This window comes from Oryza glaberrima, chromosome 4 (genome assembly GCF_000147395.1).
Source record: "Oryza glaberrima chromosome 4, OglaRS2, whole genome shotgun sequence".
NCBI lineage: Eukaryota > Viridiplantae > Streptophyta > Magnoliopsida > Poales > Poaceae > Oryza > Oryza glaberrima.
Genome location: NC_068329.1, coordinates 13757615 through 13782738, shown reverse-complemented (window position 1 = coordinate 13782738; position 25124 = coordinate 13757615). Strand labels below are relative to the sequence as shown.

The 25124-nt window shown below is 35.5% G+C and overlaps 3 protein-coding genes and 2 pseudogenes across 3 annotated transcripts; all 5 read right to left on the bottom strand.

The window, feature by feature from the left end:
• Window positions 1-2827: 2827 nt before the first annotated feature.
• On the bottom strand, window positions 2828-3352 carry LOC127770783 (two-component response regulator ORR28). The gene is made up of 2 exons (XM_052296586.1): window positions 3305-3352; window positions 2828-3169 (listed from the first exon to the last, which is right to left on the bottom strand). Exons 1-2 carry the CDS (start codon window positions 3350-3352, stop codon window positions 2828-2830), a joined length of 390 nt encoding a protein of 129 aa, XP_052152546.1.
• A 4982-nt stretch (window positions 3353-8334) lies between these two features.
• On the bottom strand, window positions 8335-8836 carry LOC127770178 (two-component response regulator ORR29-like; annotated as a pseudogene).
• A 487-nt stretch (window positions 8837-9323) lies between these two features.
• LOC127770782 (two-component response regulator ORR29-like) lies at window positions 9324-11057 on the bottom strand. The gene is made up of 4 exons (XM_052296585.1): window positions 10943-11057; window positions 10431-10586; window positions 10144-10305; window positions 9324-9376 (listed from the first exon to the last, which is right to left on the bottom strand). The coding sequence occupies exons 1-4, from the start codon at window positions 11055-11057 to the stop codon at window positions 9324-9326; spliced, it is 486 nt and encodes a 161-aa protein (XP_052152545.1).
• A 2488-nt stretch (window positions 11058-13545) lies between these two features.
• On the bottom strand, window positions 13546-14616 carry LOC127770781 (two-component response regulator ORR29-like; annotated as a pseudogene).
• A 3426-nt stretch (window positions 14617-18042) lies between these two features.
• LOC127770780 (two-component response regulator ORR29) lies at window positions 18043-21278 on the bottom strand. The gene is made up of 6 exons (XM_052296583.1): window positions 21164-21278; window positions 20614-20769; window positions 20256-20417; window positions 19355-19431; window positions 18509-18673; window positions 18043-18396 (listed from the first exon to the last, which is right to left on the bottom strand). Exons 1-6 carry the CDS (start codon window positions 21276-21278, stop codon window positions 18043-18045), a joined length of 1029 nt encoding a protein of 342 aa, XP_052152543.1.
• Window positions 21279-25124: the final 3846 nt, after the last annotated feature.

The following is a 25124-nucleotide window of genomic DNA, read 5'->3' as shown; positions in this document are numbered from 1 at the left end:
ATTTGTTTCTATTTTGTAATCGAATGTGCATTGAGGTATTGTCTCATGATGTTTATCATGATATAGTGCTTTTGAGATCACAGCTGGTCGTCATATGCTAAGTGCTACTTCTCACTGAAGGCAAGTAACGCTGCATTTTATTGAAAAGTAAATTGCATTGGTGATATATAAACATGTTACGTAGGTGTAATTTAGTATACAAACTTGTAAAATAGTTATTATGGTGCATGAATTTGTCTAGTTTATGCAAATCAAGTCAAAAACAATATATTGTGACTAATCATGCTAATATAGAGTTTGATTAGGATGTCACGTGCATAATTAAGGTTACGAGAGATGTCTTATGTCTAAATAACCTTTACATATACTTTTTTTGTTTACTTTGTTTTTATCCATTATTTTGTATTCATTGGATCTTCCTTTTATATTTTATATACCTTTTGTCTGTACACTCAACATATATCCTATGTTTAATTGAGTATATATTTTTTAAAACAAGCAGTAGCTATGCTATTTCATTTGATAGAATGAGAGAAAAATTCAGAAGTAAATATCATTACCATACGCCAAGGCAGCCATGAATGAAATGAAGGGGTAATCTCCTAAGAAAAATCGGAGCCAACAGCCAAAAACATGAACCCATGTTTGTTTTACTGATCTAAAGAGTCATTTTACTGATTGAGCACATGCATAATATCCTACTCAGAGTGCAACTTTTAGAGAAATTAGTTATAAAGTGTTTTTTAGCCTTACTTTGCACGCACTAGACAAGTTTGTGCATAGAAACGAACGATTTATAATTTTATGTACTAAATTGTACCTACCTGTCACGTCCTGTAAATTCATCCCAAATTAAAAATCACTCTAAAAGGAACAATAGAATTTATTAAAATGTGTACAAGAAAAAAATCGAATGTGGCCCAAAGTATTTTTTCTAAATTCTCCTTGGTCTAAAAGGAGCCCTCAAATTTTACTAGAATTTTCAGAGCACCGAAAATATTTATTAAGCAACAAAAACAATTATCATAGTTTATTAAAAAGAAAAACTAAAAATTATACTGGCCCAAAGTCTCTCTCCTCTCCCTCGGCCCGCGGCCAAAGTCCACTTCTCTCCCTCTTATTCCTCCCTTGGAATAAGTCCAACTTGACTCCCTCAAATATAGCTCAGATCTAATTCATATCCCTCTACCGCAAAACCGGATATAATGACTTCTCCAAATATCAATACCGGTTCAATTTGCCTCCTCGGATGGTTTGGACAACGTTTTGTACTACGTGGCATGCGTTGACTTAGTCTCTTCATACGTGGCGTCCACAGGCACTATAATAAAAAAAGAAGATAAAAAAGGACAATGGGACCCACATGTAAGTCTCCATCCCCTCTTCTTCCCTTCTCTCCCCTCCCTCTCCTTCTCTTCCCTCTTCCACAGCAGAGAGGCCAGGACTCGGTAGGGTGATAGTAGTAGCGGCGAACCAGAGATGGGAAGGGCACCGACGCTTCTCCCGTCTTCTCTCCCTCCCTCCCTCCTTTCTCTCTCTTATCACTAGAGCTATGAGTCTAGCTTCCTCTTGTTGGCAGGCTTAACGAGAGGCTCATGGCGATGGATGAGGTCTGCGTGGCCCTCGCCTGCTGAATCCAGGGCAGGCTCGAGGTGGGTGCGCTAGAGCCTAGAAGGTGGTGGCGAGGAGTGGCCTCCCCCCTCTCTCTTGTGGTCAGGGTGACGGGTCATCAGAGGCAGTGAGGGAGCAGAAGGTGGCGGTGAGGAACGGAAGGTACAGAAGGATGAAAGCGGTAGCCGCCACTCTTCCAAAATGCCTTTCTATACTGTTGCCTCTCCGTTGCCGTTTTGCTTCTCTGTCTCGATTCATCTTCGCCTTCTCCAATGAAGGCGGCTACATGAGGCCGGGAGGCTGGCGGTGGCGACAGGAGGTTGGGAGGGCGACGACGGCAAAGTGGGAACCAATTAACGTCAAAATTTGGTAAACCCTGAAACTGTCATCGGCCTAGAGTCAGTATCGGCTTTAGAGTCTTGGAGTGAGCCAATGGAAATTATCAGCCGCTAGCTGTTGGATTCTTGATGGATTCGGTTAAGGAATTAATCAATTAAAGAAGTTTATCTAGAGGGGGTCAAATTAAAAAAGGATGCAACATGACAGTTTATTTATTAATTAGGCAGAGTAAGCTAGTTTCCTTTTATTTTTAGGAAAGATTGTTTAGAGTCCGATTAGGACATGTATATTTTACTTTAGGTTTTGATGCTACGAGGCATGCATAGTGGGAGAGAGTAGATGAAACATTCAGATGGGATATATAATTCTACAAATAGTTGACATATTTATAAATATGTACAAGGTTATTTATATGCTTAAACTTGTGTATTATCATACTAATACTTGTTGCCTTTAGTTTATAAAGATGTTGTTATACAACGTAGTAGTAGAGATGGTATCCTAGGACCCGTGGAAAACTAGGGTGTTACATTTCGTCAGTTACCTTCCACTTAAATTCCTTCCTCCCAACCACCTCACACCTCAACAACTCCTCATTTAATAAGGGGTATTAAAGTCTTTTCTCTACATCCTTCCACTTTAAAGTCTCTTATATTTATGGGTGGAGTATCACCTAACAAACGATATGCTAATATCACAATTTTATAATGTCCAAAACTGAATGTTTCAATATGGAGTCTTATTTTGCATGAATTAAAATTACATCAACTGTATATGGCCAGCATCATAATATTATTATGTAGGAGACTAATTATTGTTGTAACTACCACCAATCAGTTACTGCTAGTAGTAGCTTGAAGTAGATTGATTCTTCTGTCTAATCGTTGTCAGAGTCTGAATAATCCACAAGGCGGGAAACCGTTGCCTTTCCTCCCCTAGTGACTTGCACATCATCAGAAGTAGTAACCTTGTTCATGATCTCTTGTGTATAGTCCACGTTGTGTGGTGTAGTGAGGACAACAGCAACCTGGTAATGATCACCAGATGAGTCTATGGCATTAGCTTTATCTGCATATCCATCTCCTACCACATCTTCATCTTCATTACTAAAAGGATCACTGGAATACTTGGACTCATCAAAGGCAGTCCCATCCTGCAAGGCTCTTCGCATTGCATCATAAACATCATCATGTTCAACGTCTTCAGAGTGGATTTGCATCTGTAAGGGAAAAGCAAACCGTCAATTTGTTTTTACAAGAAACAACAGGAGAGACTCATACTGCACTATATTAAGACCACCAATTTTGCTTTCATTAAGTGTGCAACACTATCAGTTTTGTATGGTTTAACTCACAGTTGTTTCTGCAGGCTGATTAGTGTAGGGATGAGGCTGCAGGGTCATGGTACGACATGTGAGATGATTCTTTGCACTAGGATTTGATGTATCCTCATTGCTTCCCTTTGTAAATGATGCCTTGCTTAACTTCTTTTTCAGTTGCAGTCGATGTTTCTAGGATAGATTGATGAAATAATTAATGAAAATGTTAGTATAAACAATAAGTCAACTGTCATATTTTCTCCCTGCATATTATACACATATGAAATATCAACTGGACCTTCTCTCTCTCTCTCTCTCTCTCTCTCTCTCTCTCTCTCTCTCTCTTACATTCTCTAATCTCTACATTGTTCCCCTTGAACTCTTAGGTGGACTATGCATCGCTTTATTTAGAGGAAGAAAAATAATTACAAGAAAACAAAATGAAAAACAGTAAATGCAAGTGCTAATAGACAAAACATCATCAATACCTAAGCTACCAACAACCATTCTACCGAGATTCTTTTCTCCTGCAACACACCACAGGGTACCCTCATTTGCAATTGACTGCTGATCCATTGACATTACATACACCATTGAAAAGATGAAATTTATTGTGATGTTTCAAATCCCTACTTTTACTTAGAGTTTAGTAGTTTTTTTAGCTGCAAATTCTCAATCGAGCTTAATTATGATGGACCAGAGCATTCATTATTCTATCCCAGAGGCAAGGTATTTTATTGCAACATGGAAAATGCATTTTTACTTGGTTGATGTTTACTTTTTATTTAGATTTTCAAAGAAATTTAATTAGCATATATGTAATTTAGAAATGTACATCGTATACATACCTGCAGATGAGTAGAAATTTGTTTGCGATCAATGTTGTCCACATCCATGATCATCTTTATTTGTTTAGGTGAAGCATATGATATAAATCGATCAACATGTATACATATAATTCACTATTTATATATCTGAAATCCAGAATATCTTCTGTAGTGATGAATTGAACTAATTACACCAAAGATATTTGACCTTCTCCAAGTATTTCAAGAGCATGTAGAAACTTTTTCTGCAGATGTGGAGTCCACATGAGGTAATATTTCCTCTTAGTACCATCCTTTTGGTTTTCAGGAAAAGAGTTCATTTCATTGGCACAAGTGCTTTTATCTCCAACACCTACATAAGCATTGAGCAGGTATGTTCATTCTTTTTTTTACTTGTATGTCTTGTAAAAATATAAATAAATAGATATTTTTTTAATGAATACTATACATAATACATTTCAAATAAAGAAGTTTTTATATTTAATTTTTTGAAATGAAATTAAAAAACTTTATTCATCACTATGTTTCACTACAAAAGGCTCTTGTTATGTTTATGTGTCTAATATGCCAACTCTATATAGATTTTATTTTACTTGACAATATTTATTTTGACTTGTATACTTCACAACACTGTAGACATTAGTGCAACTTTAATTATCCAAAATTACTACAAACTGTTAGTACTAACAAAACTATATAATTGTAAAAACAATATTTCCCAAAAATATGTTCTTAATTATAATATATTGTTGGAATATTTATCAAAAGTCAATAAACATATTTGCAATGAAACTAAGACAACTAAAAATTTATCTGAACATATGTGGCATATATATTATGCTAGAGCTGATGTAAGAAAGCTATATATACATTATTAGTTGTAAAATAAATCGATAAATTATAAAGCCACCTTGAAGCATATCCTTAATCTTCTCCATTTTTAGAACTTTGATGTCAAGATGTTGCCACAAATTCTGTATGGTTACAACATCAAGGGGCTTCTTGACCAAAATTTGAGCGCCAAGTTGAACACATCTCTTCATTGTGTAAATTGTCGTTTCAGTTGACATCACTAATTCAAAAGAGAGATCTATTAGCATAATAAATCTAGTAAATATTTTGGTAGACAAATCAAAGTAATAAACCATATGGACATTCAACAATTGTATGTGTAAACTTTGGAGTCCCCATAAAGAATAGAAAGTATGTCTAGATACTTACTAATCACTTGAATGGATTTATGAAGTTCTCTTGCAACTTTAAGGAACTCAAAGCCATTCATTTCTTCCATTTGGACATCTGCCAGAACCAAATGAACACCTTCTGCTTGATTCTGAAGAAAATCTAGCGCCTTTATGGGACTTGTAAATACTGTGACTGAAAAAACAAAAAAGGAAAATCAATGCCTGTTCCATATCAAAAAATAGCTTTATAGTAGTCTGCATGCCAACCAATGGAAAGTTGAAATTAGTGTTTAAATAATATATATACACATAGAATGTCAATAAGCATACTTGTAACATATTCCGCCCAAAGCTTGCTTAGAGCCGTTGCACGTAAGATAAACAAATCCATGAATTAATAAAATCCAAATACAACTTTTGTCTTGCTTCATAACCATACAAGATATTAACCCCAATGTAGTACACTGCTATATATATAATATATAAAACTTGTTTGCAACTTTTAACATGTGGTATAACAATAAAACCATGGGTTACAACACATGCAGTTCAATATCTAGTCCTTGACATATTATGATGGAGAGGATCAGAAAGGACTTACCACAAAAGTTGAGTTGTGTACAAATCATTGAGCGTGTAGAATCAACATGGCATTTATCTTCATCGATTACCATGGCACTAAGCCTACCATTAGGGATTCCTTCATTTTGGGCCATAAGTTCCTCAAGAATAGTATTCAACTCGTTATGTTCTTTGTGAAGTATGAAAGCACTAGAGGCTATTTATAGTGCAACAAGGTTTGATGTATGGTGTTTTTGGTATATGTTTTGTTACTACTATTCATCAAGGACCATTGCGTATGATAATTTCTAAAAAGGTCCATATTGTATAATTAACTAAATTTATAAGTTTTTCTTAGAACTATCATGCTGGCACATGTAATGTGATAAAATCCAACAATATTTTCCATATAAACATATATAGTTGGGTAACATTAGCTGGGATCAACTATTAAATGATATTTCCATATACCCGAAGCATATGCATGTTCATCATAAGCATAACACTCGCTTGTTAGATGATCACAAACAAGACACAATGGAGGAACGTAACTCATTTTGTATGAAAAAGGCAAAAGTTGGATCCTGTGAATGTGAAGTGAAGAAACGATGCTCGCTAGTTAGTTGGGCAACATTGGTGGAACTTTCGACGTGTGTTATCTTTTCTTTTGTCACGTAGATCACATAACCGAGAGATGTCACATTATAGTGACGTAATGTATTTACACAGTTGTGATGAAACCACAATCACCGTTTTTTTCTCAAGGCATGGTGTTATCCATTATCACATACTTTTCATAGAAAGACCCATGTCCTTAACATTGACAATATATAGAGTAGAATGTCAATGTAAGGTGAGGAACACTAAACAATGTATATATTTTAGTGTAAATAATAACTTGCCAAAAAAAATATTTTTGCATAACATAGAGGGGCAATCAAGGTCCTTTATGAAATTCTACCAATTTGACCTAGCCAGATAGTTTTGACTCCATATATATGTATCTCTAGTGATGCAAGCAGTGGGGATATTGTGATGTGCAAAGCAATATATTTTCAAACAAAATGTGAGTAGCAATATAAAATAATAGAAACTTGCATATATATCCATACATAGCATCTCTATCTCGAACTGATGTGTACTCTTGAAAATATCTCACATGCACATAAATAAATTATATCTTGTAGCTAATACATAATGATAAGAGCTATACCTCAGAGATATCTTAGAGATAGAGTGTTGATACATGGCTAGTCAGAACTATGATATCCGGACAAAAGTGTACATACACTATATACATGCACACAAGAGCGGACCTAGGCCTTGGGCCACCTGGGCCATGGTCGGGCCTAAATGCTAAAGCTCATAGAACCTTGTCATAGTTTACTATTTTATTCAGCATTTGGGACGAAATCACCATGGGTTGGCCTGAGGCCTAGCAAAATTCTGGGTCTGCCCCACAGTGCATGCATGTAGCTAGCATGACATTGCTAGCCAGTCCAACAATGCAAGTGTGCATATCAATCATCTGGCCATATTATGGACAAGTGGCACTATGGAACTTATGACATGGCAGCCATAGCAGCCATTATACTGGCGTGCATGCAAGGGAAGTGTTAATCCTTATCATTTCAACTATCTGGAAACTTGTGCATTCATCAAAAAGACACCAAGGCATGATGGAAGCCTCGTTTTTGGCCCTGCATGATGTAAATTATGAGCAAAGATGTACCGCTCGGATTGGTTGAGCTATGCCGATAATTCATCGGAAAATGAATGAAACAACCAAAAATATATATAGGTAAACCTTTTATGTTAGTGTTATTAGTAGTGTAAAACTGAAAAGCTGGAAAACAAACCACGATGAAAACAAAAACTCAAAAATCGACTCCGATATTAAGTTTCAAAATTCAAATTTTAGCTATGGCAGATAAGCCAACAAGCAGACCGATGAGAGCATATATAAACATGCTACTTGAGTGGAGTAGTTTGCGGATTAAAATTCACTTGAGTAGTCCAAGAACCAGTAATTGATGAAAGGAAAATATAAATTGGTGTGGAAGCCTTGACCGTAGCGGCCTCCATTCTTAACCTGCACATACTATAGTTGTCATTACTGATAGTGTGAGAGTACCAAATAAATAGTTTTTTCGGCTCATCACAAATCACACACATTAGCACAAACTGTAGAAAATAGATTGTTGGAGTCACAATTAGAAACTATTCATACGAACTTAGTGCACTGTTTCTAAAAAGAACAAAACAAAACCATACATTTTAGGAAAATGATAAATTATTCCAGTTCCTCTACATTCCCCGATGTGCATATAAGCAAGTGTCACCATAAATACTTATTTCGCATGATGAAAATATACAAATACTGCCATGGGCGAGATGTATGGCCATCAATATCGTTTTTTGGAACCTTTATTTTTATTTGCCATTCTTCAGCTCGCTACAATTTCCATTCTAATTATCTCGGACATGCCTCTATTTAATCGCTCTCGGAGTCTGAATAGTTCACAAGTCTGAGTTTCTGGCTTACTTCCTGTGGGGGCATGCTGGTCATCACAAGTATTCTTCTGTATGCTCTCTTGTGAACCATCTCCATTGCAGGTCACAATGACATTAACCTGCTGCAGGTTACCAGTTGAGAATGTAGCATTAGCTTCATCAGCACTCATAGCTGCTGGCCCATCAGTTCGTGTGGTGTCTTGCTTCCGATGATCAACACAAGTAGTAGCCTTGCTCATAATCTCCTGTGAGACATCATCTGCTATATTGCAGGATAGATCAGGAACAACAACATTGTGATCATCAGATGAGTGTGTGGCATTTGCCTCATTGGCACAGCCATAACCTCCAATCTCATCTTCTCCAACTTTATCTTCATTGCTGCAAGGATCATTGGAATAGTTGGACTCATCAAAGATAGTCCCAAGATGCAAGGATCTTCTCATAGCGGTGTAAACATCGTCTTCATTGAGGACTTGCATCTGAATGGCAAAAGAAATCAGTAGGTACCTTCACCTTAGGTGTACAACATTACCTTTTTCAGTAGTAATAATATACAATTTTTGTATGGTTAACTCACAGTGGTTTTTGCAAGTTGAGTTGAGGGATGAAACTGGTGTCTCTTACGTCTAGAACTTGACGCACCCTTTCTACTTTTGTTTGTAAATAACGCATTGCTTACTTCCTTTTCCAAGTGCAGTTGGCGGCCCTGGGATAAATGAACTATATAATTATTGAAATAATATATATATGTAGCGAGGAAGATAATCGCCTAGATGGACTAGTGCAAACTTTGGGCTTGGTTTATTTTTTCAGAATTTATAGGGGGACATGTATTTTGACAGTGATTATGGATTCTGGCAGTGATTATTTGACATTTATTAGTGAAATGAATTGCATGCACCAAATGCTATATCATATTTTAGGGGAAAAAATACATACCTGATGAACATGAGTAGCAATTTGATTTCAATCAGTGGTGCCCTTGTTCTTGATCACCTTCATATTTTTAGATGAGTCATCTAAAATAAATCAACATGCATAATTTAGTATCAATATCTAAAATTTACAAGTTAATCTTTTTATTAAGAAACAGTAGGGGAATCCCCTATTATATACTACCTCCGTTTTTTAATAGATGACGCTGTTGACTTTTTTCACACGTTTTTCCATTTGTCTTATTCAAACATTTCTCATAATTATAATTTATTTTGTTGTGAGTCGTTTATCACTCAAAGTACTTGATTTATATCTTATACATTTGCATAAAATTTTTTAGTAAGACGAATGGTCAAATATGTGTTCAAAAGTCAACAGTGTTATCTATTAAAAAACAGAGGGAATATTATGTAATAAGGAAAAGTTATTTACAGAAACCTATGTCTGCACACACCCCTTTTGCAAAATATGTATAAAAAATACATGGATTTTTATTGTGGATACATTTTAATTTATTTTTTAAAATATTTCTTTCCTCAGTATTATTTTTCACTCCACACATCATTACTAAAATTTTATGGAACTTACCCTTAAAAAAGAATTTTATGGAACTTTGACCGTCTAAAATTAGTAAAATGTGTCAAAAGTAAAAGCATTATGAAATCATACTGCTCCCCTAATTTGGTGAATCTAGCAAAAACAAAATCCACATATAAGTAGTCAAGGTTGGAAAGATTACAAAACTGTCTAAACACAAACATATGTTTAACTTTTGCAGAGACACAAGATTGAAATATATCAAACTTTTTTTTACCAACTACAGAAACAAATCAATAACTGATAATACTACCTTGAAGCAAACCCTTTATCTTCTCCATTCGTACAACTTTTAGATCTAGATGTTGCCATATATTTTGTGTAGTTTCAAAATCAAGAGGCTTCTTTACCAAAAATCGAGCGCCAAGTTGCACACACCTCTTCATTGTGCACATCGTTGTTTCAGTTGACATCACTTTTTAAAAGTGAGATTCATTAGAACAAATAAATGTGAAAAATAATTTAGTAGTTGACAGAATGACATTTAATAATTGAAGGTGTAAAATCCCAAAAGATGCCATATATAATATGCCTACTTACTAATCACTTGAATGGATTTATGAATCTTCCTAGAAGCCATAAGAAATGCAAAACCATTCAGCTCTTCCATGTGCACCTCTGCCAGTACCAAATCAAAATCTTGTGCATGATTCTCAAGAAAATCCAGCGCTTTGATGGGGCTTGTGTACACTGTGACTGTGAACAATAAAAAAAATTAGTGCATGTTTACAACTCAAAATTTCTCTTTACATAAGTTTGCATGCCAAACAATATATAGATGGCAATACTATTTTAAGAATATAAATGCACCGAAAATTGGAAAAAATGAAATTGTATTACCTTGGGCCCAAAATTTGATTGGAGCCAAGGTAAACCAAAGGTAGTATGCTGCAACTTACTGTAAAATTTTATTGAGTGATTAACCCACACTACTACTCACATGGCCACCTCTAAGTAAGCCACATGTTCCAAGAGTTATACTGTGGTATATACTTGAAAGAGAATAAATCATTTTTTCGAACATAGATCGAGGACTAGAATTGAAGACTTACCACAAAAGTTGAATTGAGTGAGCATGGAACTTGTAGAGTAGGCATGACGTCTATCTTCATCGATTACCATGACATTGAGCATGTCGGTAAGCCTTCCTTCTTTCTTTTGTTCCATATGTTTCTTTAGGATGGATTGTATTGTTTTTGGTGTTGTGTATGTGAGTGAAGTACACTCAAAAGCACTAGAGCTTATTTATAGTTGCACAATATATGTTGTTTTGGTATACTTTTTATTACTATTCATTGAAGTCCATTGCCTAAAAACAATTTATACATATGTCCATAATGTATGAATATAAAATATAAAAGGATATCTAAAAACACTACAATATGCAACCATTGTTAGTCTATCATAATAAAACATATGGTTTGATAAAATCCACTTATTTTTCCCATATGAGTATCGCTTGATGATCATATTATAGGTACTTTACAAGCAAAATTTTTGTTTAGTTTGATAATATTGCAGGGACATACTTGATTTGTATATTATTTTCATGTTTTATCTTATCATAAATAAACATAAAATTGTAGGAAGACAACACACTATAAGGACATCACATAGCTCGCTAAAAAGATGGCCACCATTGGCATAACACGTCTAAACATTTATGTATTGATTTATCTTACATGTCACATTGCAAGAAGAAGTCACATTATATTGATGCGACACACTATAGAAAGTAGTGATAACACACAAATCGTACAAGCTTCTTCGTGCATGACACATTCAGTATTATCACTAATTTCTCATAAAGAGGCATTTTATTCTAAACCATTAAGAGTGATTGTGTACATGGGACATAATACTGCGTACATGGGAAGAAAGGTAAATAAAATGGAGCAAGTACCAGGGTGTTTTTTAAATTCCACCATTGAACCTAGGAAATTGGGGAAGACCTTTGACTCTAGCTACATACGTATGCAAGATATGATGACATGCAACAATAAAGAACGAAAAGAAATGGACATCCATTCCGCAATGCATATCTCTATGGGTCAATGTACTTTGGAGTTATTCCACCTACCCCTAAATAATATATATATATATATATATATATCTTGCATCTAATACACAAAGACAAAAGTAAGATAGAAAGTTTGGGCTACACCCTCTGAACAAGTGGACATATATACACTTCATGTCAGTAATGTAACCAGCCAACCACCCCATGCACATCCACCAACCAAACAATCATGCATGGTGCTTGCCTTATATGATACTATTGTTTCATTAAACTTTGACCTCTAACTGATATTAACTATAACACGGTGGACCAAAATCTACAATAGCTTACCTATTTCAAGGAGCAGGCCCATGTATGCATGGAACTAAACTTACACTATCATCCTTGATTAGTGTAAAAGGATTAACCCAGAATTACAACGGTTGAAACATGAGCATTTAAAAACTTGTCTAAACCTATTTAAACACTCTACACGAGACTAATAATATCACATAAGAACACTTAGGGCACATGGGCCCAAACCAAAACACACATGAGCCGAACTAGCATACAAAAGAACACCTATAGTCAGAGATGATAGGGGGGCCATGACCAAGTATAATCTCCACTAGCATATATCCCTGAATCTCACCATCCCCAAATCATGAACCACAAGAGCCTATACTTCTAGTGTAGTGTATTGCGATGTCCTTGGCATTGGTATATGCATCATTATATTATTTCATAAATTTTCATAATTGTTTATATACTTTTTTCCTGAATATTGTATACTATTGACAATGAATACATACTCCCTCTAGTTCTAGTTTAATTGACGTTTTAGACAGCATTGCAAATAGCAATAAGTAATTAATTAGGATCCATATTTTCAGTTATACTCATATTAAATACATTCGGGGATGGAGACGAAGTAACGGATGCATGCATCTTTACTCCGGGAGTATTGGCCATTGCGTCACAGATGGAAACGAAGCAACAAATGTTTGCATCGGGAGTGTATTGTGTTTGCATGCATGCAAGGGTAAAGCTGGGAAACTATGAGTCTTGAAAGCTAAACCGTCAATTTTTTCAATCCAAAAGCTATTAGGCTATAACGTCAGCTAAGAGAACTGGAGGGAGTAGCTCAATAGGGCTTTCCAAGCTTGAAACCAGGGTTAATCGGTTTAAAAAAAACGAAACCAGGGCTAATGATTAGCATACTTGGCAGCACGACATTTATCCTCGGTTGCGTGTATACCTCCAATGAAATCAAAGTTTTTTCTGAGCAAAGGTGGAGCTTCTACTTGGACTGGTTGTATTGTTGTATCAAGAGCACCACTAGAATATTGAAGTCACTAGAGAGAGTTGAGGTAGGAGCTCCTAGATATCACCATCACAAAGATTGATGGGAACTTCACATATTGTTTCAGAATCTTATAATTTCTAACTTCAGAAGTAAACTTATTACATACCGTACAATTTCTTTTGGATATTTTAATTTGTAAAACATTGTGATGGCATATTTTAGAAAACATATATGTTGTGTTTTTCCTTTTTACCTGCAGGCTCTTCTATGCTCAATACTTTTACAAATTTTGCACAATATCACCATTCAGAATGCTAATATTTCCTAATATTCAGCACATGGTCCATGCCTTATTTTGCAGAAAGTAAGACACAAACGCTACCATTAACATATATGGTGCATCCTTGTAGTAATTCCCTGATCTTCTCCATCATCAGAACTTTCAGGGCAATATGCTGCCACAGATCATGTACAATGTCTTCGTTAAGAGGCTTCTTCACTAGAAAACGTGCAGCGAGTTTAACACACCTCATCATTGTGTACAACCTTGTGGTTTCAGCTGACATCACTAGTACAAATTAAACAAGCATTATCAATAAAGCCATTTCCCAATAATTTTTTTTGTCCATGCAGATGCATAAGATAAAATTAATAGAGTTGAATTAGAACAGAATCAGCCTACTTACTGATCACTTGAAGGTCTTGATGTTTCATTCTTGCAGCTTCAAGGAACTTTAAACCACTCAATTGTTTCACGTCCACTGTTGCCAAGACTACGACAATGTCTTGTGCATTATTCTCCAGAATAATGAGTGCATTCACAGGACTTGAGTACATTATCACTGAAAAGCAACAATTACTTTTAAGACCCATTTGGGATGCAGTATCTGCTCTGAACTTGATAGAAATATTTTCAGATGTAATATATTGCAAAGCTGAGATTGGTAACATATAGATCAAAAATCAATATCCCACAAAAGTATTACTGTAGGTACCCCAAATGAAAAATCAGGGATTTTTTTCACTCTGGATGTTGACACTTTATGATCTGGAAGTGACAATTAGTGGAAGAAACATTTTCATATGTATGTTTCCTGGTTACAGATCCAGAAAAATTTTAGAGAGACTGAGCAAATCCAACAAAACTTAGTATTTACTAATTGAAGAAAAGACGTCTTCAATCATTGGAAAACGTAAAACTTAATTGGAGTTTTTGGCGAAGAGCCCGATCGGCCGGACTCATGGTGGTAAATCTAGCACCGTAATATTTCCCTTGCATGGATGTATACAGGAATCGAACAGACTTACCATGAAAGGTTGAGGCTAGAGAGCATAGCTCTTGTAGAGTTGGCATGACACTTATCTCCATCAACGATAATGACAAAAGCCCCATCAGCGAAGTGTCATACCCTTTGAGCCATAAAATTCTGATTGGATTCTGCTAGCTCTGGTCCTCTATTTGGTGTGTGAAGCCCTTGGAAGCGTTGGAGTCTATTTATAGCACAAAACAGGGTTCCTGCTCATGATATCTGTATAAAGCCTTTGTCGTCATATAATATTTCTAATGTGTTCAATAAAAGCAGGAAATCTCCGCACCATATATATAAGACCATAACATATTAGCATTTATACAGACCCCCCATATTAGCAAGTATACATGTAATTTCTTAAAAGGAACTTATGTGAGTAAATATATAAATATTTATATTGTGGGTAACACAAGCGTTGTGTTAAATAAAATGCCATAAAACATGGATAGCTCAACAATGGTGAAATGGCACGTGACATTTTCCACTTAAAAAAATATTGTTTGTTAATATGATTGAGGACAGATGTTCTTTAAACTACATGGTTAGTATACTGTATATGGAATTTCAAATGTAAACAAAACCCAAAATGAAATCAGCTATTAATTAACAAAAAGGAAAGCATTAGCGTGTAATTCCTATTGGGACAAACTGCCAATCTATGCCGTAGTCCTCGGCAGAAGTTGTGCTATAATTGCCATAAGAGAAAAGAATGAGTTGGCAATGTTAGCATAGGAACAATTACAATCTTTCTAGTGAAATTTATTGAGTTAGAAATAGAAAAATATTTTTTTATTTAAGTGAAACGACAAAGGTCTCAAAGGAAAGAAATTTGCATGTTGTTAAAGCGAACCATGAAAATAGTGGTATTCTCGCTCTACAAAATCACATTCTTATTCTATATTACCCAAAGGCTGGCATTGCATATGTTGAAAAAAAATTAGAAACTCTTATCTATAATTCTTAGCTTACTCCATGAAAGCCACTAGATTATGATTTACAATATTGCTCGATTATAACCCCAGACCAAAATTTCAGTGATGGCTAAGGCTTTATTTCAGGGAAAAAAAGAAATATTGCTTCCATACTAAATAATTAGCATTTGCAAAGAAAATTTTTTAGTACTACCTCCAAACAAGGGTCTTAAAAAAAATAGTCTACCAAGGTATTTTGTGTGATTGCATCACCTAGATTAAATGAGGATGGCCTAAGATATAAAACATTTATGACTTTTCCAGGGTAATGCAAACATAAATGATCCAGATGCTATGAAGAGTTAACGCATTCATGTATGCTATGTAGGTGAAATATAAAGGACTTGATGCACCACATCTCACAGGTGTTCATTTATGGTTTAGAACATACATCCATATCTTACTGATCAAAGCACTTTCTTCCATATCATTTCAAATTAATAAAGGAGGCATCCATGCAAGAATCACATAGATCAATTTTAGATTGAATGTGTTTATTCAAAAATATATGGCGTGAATGATTTTGGTGATTCATAACAAACAACCTAATAGGTGATAGTCCCCAAACAGGAGAATTGGATGTGTTGCAATTTCCAAAATGCAAAGATTGAAACATTGATGCCTATGCCAAGAACCTTAGTAGGGGTCTTTGGGAGACGATATAGGAGTCACCGTGGAAACTGATAGGGAGCATGTGTGCGGTGCTCAACTACAGCGGTAGAAACCAAAGTCAGTTTTTTCTCTAAAGTTAGCAAAGCGTGTGAGCAAGGAAAGACTGAACAATTCGGTGAGCAAGGCCTCTGGCTGGTCAATCAGCTGGAAAAGAAAGGATTTCTGTTCTTGGGCCGGTGGTTTTCTAGGCTGAGTACCGTTCATATAATCACGAATAATTGAAACCGAGACGACAACGGGTTAATTAAATTGATTTAATGTTGATAATATGATAAAAATAATTGATTTAATTTTGATGGTGTTAACAGAAATGTTTAGCGGTATAGGATATATATGAGACTTACGTGATGGCATAATGAGTATATATGAAAATCCGTGTTACTGAAGAGGAAAAACATGTGCTATAACTTTTTTTGAGAGATTACAACAAGAACACGCAGACGCACACCACACTCACACTACACACGCATGTTAGCTAGGAAAAGCATGTGCTATACTTCAAGTGACAGTGAACTCCCCAAAGTGGAATAATTAACTATTTGCCACTCTTACGAGTGGTGATAAAGGATTTGCCATTGGACCCACATGTCATAGACACATGAGGGTCTACATGTCATAGGCAGCGAGTGGCAAATCCTTAATTGCCACATCTTAAAAGTGGCAAATAGTTAAGTGTTCCCAAACCTCAGAGTATCATGTGGTCAGTCTAACGTTGTTGAAGCGTGGATGTTGGTTTTAGTTAGCTGGGTTTATAAGACACTAGGGAAGAAAAAGTTCTCTCTATACCATGGTTTTAATTTTTTTTTGGTAAAATTTAAGATGAAAACATGATACACCACGCTAAAATAGTCCCAAAAAAACCCTCCACCATTTATGTTCTATTTTTGGACACTACTGAATTTAAGAAAAACAGTTGGTGCAAAACAGAAACAAAAGCCGGCATGTACAGTTGGAAACTTCCATACCATTTTCACCCACACCACTTCCAAATGTAAGCCCTGGCATGTGAGAGTGAGACCAGCAGCAGGGACAAGATATAACAAAGAGGGCGGCCAACTCGAGAAATATCATAGCATGGGTTTGCGTATCCGCATCGATAGGTATTAGGATTAGAGCAGTTCCATCACTAACTTGAAGATCGATTGGATAATTACAATTTTCAGTAGAACCGCAAGCATATATAAGTTGTTTAGATTAGAACTACAACGAACAACACGTAGGGTCCAAGGTACATGCTACAGAAAATTCCAACCTGAGGACTTAAAGTTGATCACATATTCTTCTTGGAAGTAAGGGTTAGAAAGTCAATTAGAAGTTAGAGTACTTGAATCTTCAATGTCATCTTGTGTCTTGGCTGCACATGTGCACACCGGTGGTCGACCAACATTTCTCAATCTTGGGTAGCCGGATGAAGCTAGCCACCTAGCATAACTTGAACCAATGAGCTTGTCACTGCAGTCCAACTATTACAATTGGGCCAATCGTCAATCGAGTGTTTAGATAATTCTTTGCTCCTAATTACTAGGCACATATAGATGGTTCGTTGTTAATTTTATTTTTAATCTTCCATGGGCAGCACGTGAACTTTGCATAAATAAAAAACAGCTCCATTATGTTTGGGTTGTAATATCTAAGCTTTACCAACCATGTTATTTCAGAAGGTATACCCAACAAGTAAGCACTGATTGGAACCATATTCCTAACAGACAATATGTCAATATCACAATTTTACTATAATGTCCAGAAACTTCAACAGTTTTAACATTCCATGAAGGACATGTATATAATGAACTGCCATATGCAATTGGCCATCATTATTATTATTAGAAGGCTACTAATTACTGCTGCAACTACGACCAGTTAGTAGTAGATTGCAGCAGACCGATGCCTCTGTCTAATCGCTATCGGATTCTGAATAATCCACAAGGCGGAAAACTGCTGCCTTGCTTCCTTTGGTGGCTTGCATACCATCAGAATTAGTCATCTTGTTGATTATCTCTTGTGAAGCATTTGCGTTGCATGGTTTAGTGACAACAGCAGCAACCTGATGATGATCACCAGATGAGTCTATGTCATTGGCTTCATTGGCACATCCATCTTGATCTCCTCCTACCACAACTTGTTCATCCTCATCACCAGAAGGATCACTGGAATGCTTGGACTCATCAAAGACAATCCCATACTGTAAGGCTCTTCGCATCGCGGCGTAAACATCGTCATATTCAGCGTCTTCAGAGAGGATTTGCATCTAAAAGGTAAAAAAGGAAAAGAGAAAATTGACAGTTTGTTTCATGAAGTGTGCAGGCAATATATTTGAGCGTGGTAATTAATAATGTCCAGTTTTGTGTCGTTTAACTCACGGTTGTTTCTGTAGGTTGAGTGTTGGAACGAGGCTGCAGTGTACTTGCGTTGCGGCACACGTGATGACTCTCTGCAGGCCCTATTCTAGAATTTGATTCATCCTTGATGGTATCCGTTGTAAATGATGCTTTCTTCAAATCCTTTGTTAGCCGTAGTCGATGTTTCTATGATAAATTAACGGAACAATTAATGAAATATTTGTATAATCAAGAAGGCACAACTGTCATGATATTCTTCGTATGACATATCACCTGGACCTTCTCTCTCACACACATTCCCTAATACCCAAGAGTGTTGTGTATATTTTATTCAAAAGAAGAAAAATAATTACAAGAAAACAAAAGGAATGACAAGAAATGTGCCAAAGAGAACATCATCAACACTAAAGTTACCAACAACCATTATAGCAAAATAATCCTTTTGTTTTTGCAACGCACCATAAGAGCATGCCCAAGAGAAGTCTAAAAATGCATCCCCAAATTCTGTTATTAGGATTCTGAATCATGTATTTTAAGGTATCTTTTGGTGATGCTATAAGGCACCCTCATTTGCAATTGACTGGGATGATCAGGTTCACTTTAGGAGAGACACAGTTAAGATGCAGTTATTGCAATGTTTTCAAATCCATAACTTTAGTGTTTTTTTTTTGCAGGGGTGTAGGTTCTCAATCGAGCTTACTTACAATGGATAAGTGCATTCGTTATTCTATCTAAAAGACAATCATTTAATTCTTCAAAGGAAAAATGCTTTTCTACTTGGTCAATGTTTACCTTTATTTTTAGATTTCAAAGCAATTATAATTACCATATACTTCTATGTCATTTATATGTATATGTTACACATACCTGCAGATGAGCAGCAATTTGCCTACAATCAATGTTGTCCACACCCATGATCTTCTTTATATTTTTTGGTGAAGCATCTGAGATAAATCAATCAACATGCATGTATATAATTTACTCTCTATATATATGGACTCGAAAATATCTTCTATATAGCGATGAACTTAGTTACACAGAAGTTGTTAACCTTTTCCAAGTATTTGAAGAGCATGTAAAAACTTTTTCTGTAGATGTGGAGTCCACATGAGATAATATTTCTTCTTAGTATCATTCTTCGGGTTTTCAGCAAGAGAATTCGTTTCATTGGCACAAGTGCTTTCATCTCCAATACCTACATATGCGTAGAGCAGTAGCTGCCCATTCCTGTCATCACTTGTCTGTTCTTTTGTGAAAAAGGTATGAAAAAGTATATTGCTTTTATTATGGTACTATACATAAAAAATTTCAAATTAATAAGTTTTTGTTTTTACTTTTTGAAATGAAATTAGAAAGCCTTTCTTCCATCACTATTTCTCACTACAAAGGTTCTTGAATAAGTGTGCATATGTCTCTATGCCAACTCTACATATATAGAGTTTATTTTTAGTTGATACTATTTATTTTAACTTGTATACTTCACACTTCACAGCATAGCAGTAATGCAACTTTGACTATCCGAAATAAACTAAAACAATGCAGTAGTAAAAAAAACTATATAATTATAAAACAATATTTCCTAAAATATGCTCTTAATTATAAAATATTGCTGGAGAAATTATCAAAAGATAATAAACATATTTGCAGTCAAAATAAGACAATTATAAAATTATCTAAACACAAATGTGATAAACTATACCCAAGCTGATATAAGACTGCTATATTTTTTTCAGTTATAAAATAAACTGATAAATTATAACAACACCACCTTGAAGCAAGTCCTTGATCTTCTCCATTCTTAGAACTTTCAAGTCAACATATTGCCACAAATTCTTAATGGTTCCAGCATCAAGGGGCTTATTGACCAAAAATTGAGCTCCAAGTTTGACGCACCTCTTCATTGTGTACATTGTCGTTTCAGTTGACATCACTAATTGAAAAGAGATATTTTTATCGTTTCAGCTGATATCACTAATTGAAAAGATATATTTATTAGCATAATAACTCAGATAAATATTTTAGTAGATCAATCAAACTAATAAACATGATGCCTGGACATTCAAGAATCGGAGGTCTACAGATGAACTTTAAAGTCTCCAGAAAGAATAATTAGCATGCCTACTTACTAATCACTTGAATGGATTTATGAAGCTCTCTTGCAACTTTAAGGAAATCAAAACCATTCATCTCTTCCATGTGGACATCTGCCAGCACCAAATCAACACCTTCTGCATGATTCTGAAGAAAGTCTAGTGCTTTTATGGGGCTTGTAAATACAGTGACTGAAAAACCAAAAAAGAATCTCAGTGCCTATTCCAACTTAAAAAATAAGGTTTACAATGTTTGGATGCCAACCAAATGAAAAGTTAAAATCAGTGTTTGAAGAATATACACATAGAATTAATGTCAGTATGCATACTTGGAACACATTCCGCCCAAAGTTTTCATTGAGCCTTTTTTTGCACGTAATATAGACAAGTTCATGAATAACATCCACTACAGCTTTTGTCATTGCTTCATAAGTACTATAGCTGATATATATAACTTGTTTGCAACCTTTTAACATGCGACTTAACAATCAAGCCAAAGGTTACAACACATGCAGATAGCTAGTCCTTGACAAAAACACAACCTTTATTTCAACATAGCTGGAGGATCAGAATTGAAGGGACTTACCAGAAAAGTTGAGTTCTGCAGAAAGCATGTAGCTTGTAGAATCAGCATGGCATTTATCTTCATCAATTACCATGGCACTAAGCCTACCAGCAGGGAGTCCTTCCTTTTGGGCCATAAGTTCCTCAAGAATAGCATTCCGCTAGTTATGTTCTTTGTGAAGCATGAAAGCACTAGAGGCTATTTATAGTGCAACAAGGTTTGATGTATGTTGTTTTTGGTATATGTTTTGTTACTGCTATTCATCAAGGGCCATTGCATATGATAATTTCTAAATAGGTCCATATTGTATAAATATAAATTTTGAAAGGATATAAATAACTAATTTATATTAGTTTTGCTTAAATTTATCATGGTGATACATGTAATGTGATAAAATCCAATAATATTTTCCATATGAACATATATAGTTAGAGAACATAATATGTACCAACTACTAGATGATATTATCAATATACACGAAGAATATGCATGTGTATCATAAGCAGGATGCTCTCTAGTTGGATTATGACTAACAAGACACAGTGGAGGAACCCACATTGTACGAATAAGGCAAAAGTTGGATCGTGGGAGTGACACACTATAGTGATGTAACAATTCCGATTAGTTAGATGGCCACCATTGATGGAACTTCCAATGTGTGTTATCTTATTCCTTTGACACATATAGATCACACAATCAGAACGTCACACTATAGTGACGTAATGTATTCACACAGTTATGATGACACCATAATCACACAAATTTTCTCTATGCTTGCTGTACCAATAATCCCATTCTTTTCATAAAAAAATCATGTCCTTAACATTGATAACATATAGAGTAGAATGTCAACGCAAGGTGCAGCACTAACTAGTGTATATATTTTAGTGTCAAGAATAACTTGCCAAAGAAAGGTTTCTGCGCAAGATAGAGGGGCAACCAAGGTCCTTTCTGAAATTCTACCAATTGGACCTAGCCAAATAGTTTTGACTCTAGATATATATCTCGAGTGATGCATGCAGTAGGATATTGCGATGTGCTCAGCAATATATATTATTTTTTTAAGGAAATATGCGTAGAGATATAAAGTATTAGAAACTTTGATATCCATCCATAGCATCTTTGTCAAACTGATGTGTGCTCTTGGAGATATCTTAAATAAACTATGTCAAGGCAGCCACAGCAGCCATTATATTGTGCATGCAAACGCAGGTAAATCCTTGTTATTTCCACTGGTTGGAGACTTGTGCATCGTCAAAGATACTAAGGCATGATGGAGGCCTAGTTTAATTGTCTGATTGGTTTAGCTACGGCTAATAAGTCATACAAAAATAAACGAAATAATCAAAACTAATCTATGAATAGAACTTTTATATGTGTGTTATTAGTAGTTTACTCACACAGTCCTGAATAACTATTAAATTTGACCAAATCATTTGTTTCAAAATGCCTGCCACCACTACACTTCCATTAGTAAAATTCCAACATTGCCCTACTCTAGATACTTCTATTTTGGCTCATCACTTCACCCCCTCCCCCCTTCAATTTATTTTCTTAATTCCATTTCCTAATAATTGCCAAGCATAAATTGGTCACAAACTTTCAAATAAATTGAGGGAACAGAAGGATTAAAAAGTTAAGGCTGGAAAATAAACTACAACAACAACCTAAAATCCACTCTAGCTTAAAATTTCAAAATTTGTCTACGACTGCGGGTTACTTGGATGGACTAGTTTGTGGATTACAATTAGCTTGAGTAGGATGAGGACCAGTACGAAAATGGAATAATTGGTGCAGAAAGCATGACTGGCCATAACTGCCTCCATTCCTGACCTTCACTATCATTGCCATTACCGGCTTTGATCTGTGTCATTACCATAGTGTGGACTACCAAATAATGTTTATCTACATTTTTCAGATCATTGTCGCAACTCTCACTCATTAGCATGACGAAAACATAGCAGCAAAAACAATTCTTTGTTCGAGTCACAATTAAAACTGCATACGAAGTTCAACGTTGCACAGGCTTCAATGATGGCTGCAGCACCGATCATCTGATTTAATTGCGGCTACAAGCTAGTGACTATAAAAGCCAACTGCTTGCGTGCAGGGTTCACTATTTTGGAATGCATAACTATTTCAGGGTGGCCAAAATTCCACAAATTTCTAATGAATAACTTGAAGAATTTGGTGAATTTTTTATAAATTTAAATAATTATTTGCTAAATCTAAAAAAAATGAAAATTTTGGCTGGGAGAACCTTGTACTGGATCCACCTGTAACTTGAAATTTTGGAAATTCAGATCCAAAATTGTAACACACCTGGTTAAGTGCAGCACTATGCCGCTTGCGGCCCTACATGTTATTTTGGACATTGGCACCATCCCTGGATATAGTTATTACATGGATAAAATTCTTTATATTATGGGATAGAGGTAATATATGCGTTGTAATGTGCTGCAATTAGTTTATCATCATGCAAAATATACATACATTCCTATTAAGCAGCTTGAGCGTGAAAGCTAATGACAATTATTCCCTTATGTAACTACAAAATTATTACAAAAAATCGAAAGAGTTCTACTTGTGCTTAATGAACTATTCAAATGGAAAATATGATATTTGCTAAATTTTTTAGTGTCATTTTGTTTTGGCTACAAGGGCATAATGGTCTTTTAGGGATAAACTTACCAGGCAATTTTCGCTGACTAGAGGGGATGGCAAAACAAAAATAAAAACACAGTAAAGGTAAAAGAGAGAAGTGCAAATTGTTGACGGCGAAAAAGAGAATATGGTCGCAACAAGTGGGGAAAAGAAAGCTTTACTAATTACATATGATTTGGTATGCTGGAAAGGTCTAGTTACTTAACCAATATCAACATAGATAATTATTTTGCATGACGAAAAGATATAATCAAAAGGATTAAAAAAAAACCAGCTCACCTCAATCTCCCCTTTTCTTCTTTACTCAACTCTGTAATCATTCTTGGTGGAAAGCCTGAACATAAGAAGGGGTTAAAAATCAATAACCCATTAATGGTACAGTATAAAATAATATGACTGTACATGGGAAGAAAAGTTTTTAAACAAAATACAATAATTGTAAGGGTGTTTTTTGAAATTCTACCGGTTGAGCCTAGGCTAATGGAGAAGACCTTTGACTTCAGCTACTTACATATGCAAGATATGATGACATTTTCAGTCAAAAAAAGGTATGGTGGTATGTAACAATAAAGAATAAAAGAAATGGGCCATCAATTCCGCAGTGCATCTCTTTGGGGTCAGTGTACTTTGGAGTTATCCCACCTACCCATAAATAAGCTATATCTTGCATCTATTACACAAAGACAAAAGTGAAATAGAAAGTTTGGATTGCACCCTCTAGAAAAGTGCACATATATACGCTACATGTATGTAATATCACTAGCCAACCACCACCGTGCATATCAACCAACCACCACCATGCACATCGACCAACCAAACTTCCCTGGTTGTTGCCATAAATGATACTATCCTTCTGTTATGTTGAACTTTGACCTCTCACTGGTATCTATAACATCCTGGCCCAAAAATCCATAGTAGTCTAGCTCTTCCAAGGAACAGGCCCATGTATGTATAGCACTAAATTTATACTATCATCTTCACACTGTTGATAGGCTATACCCGACAATGGTATTTGTATAGTACGGGGACATTTATACTAAGGTATATGCGAGATTGCGGAAAAGTAGACAGGAGACATGGATTTTTATACTGATTCGAACCCTCAAGTTGAGTTATAACCCTACTCCAGTTTATATGTATAGCTCTAGGATGTATCACACTGACTACAATGGGGGAGCAAGTTAGCTAATCTAACCCGTCGACTAGTATCCACCGAGATCTAATCCAATGACTTGGGGTCAGCGGGTAGCGATCGAATTCCTCCTAGCTGTCTCTCAATGTGACTCGTGACTATGGCTTGTGATTCGATGCCCTCCCC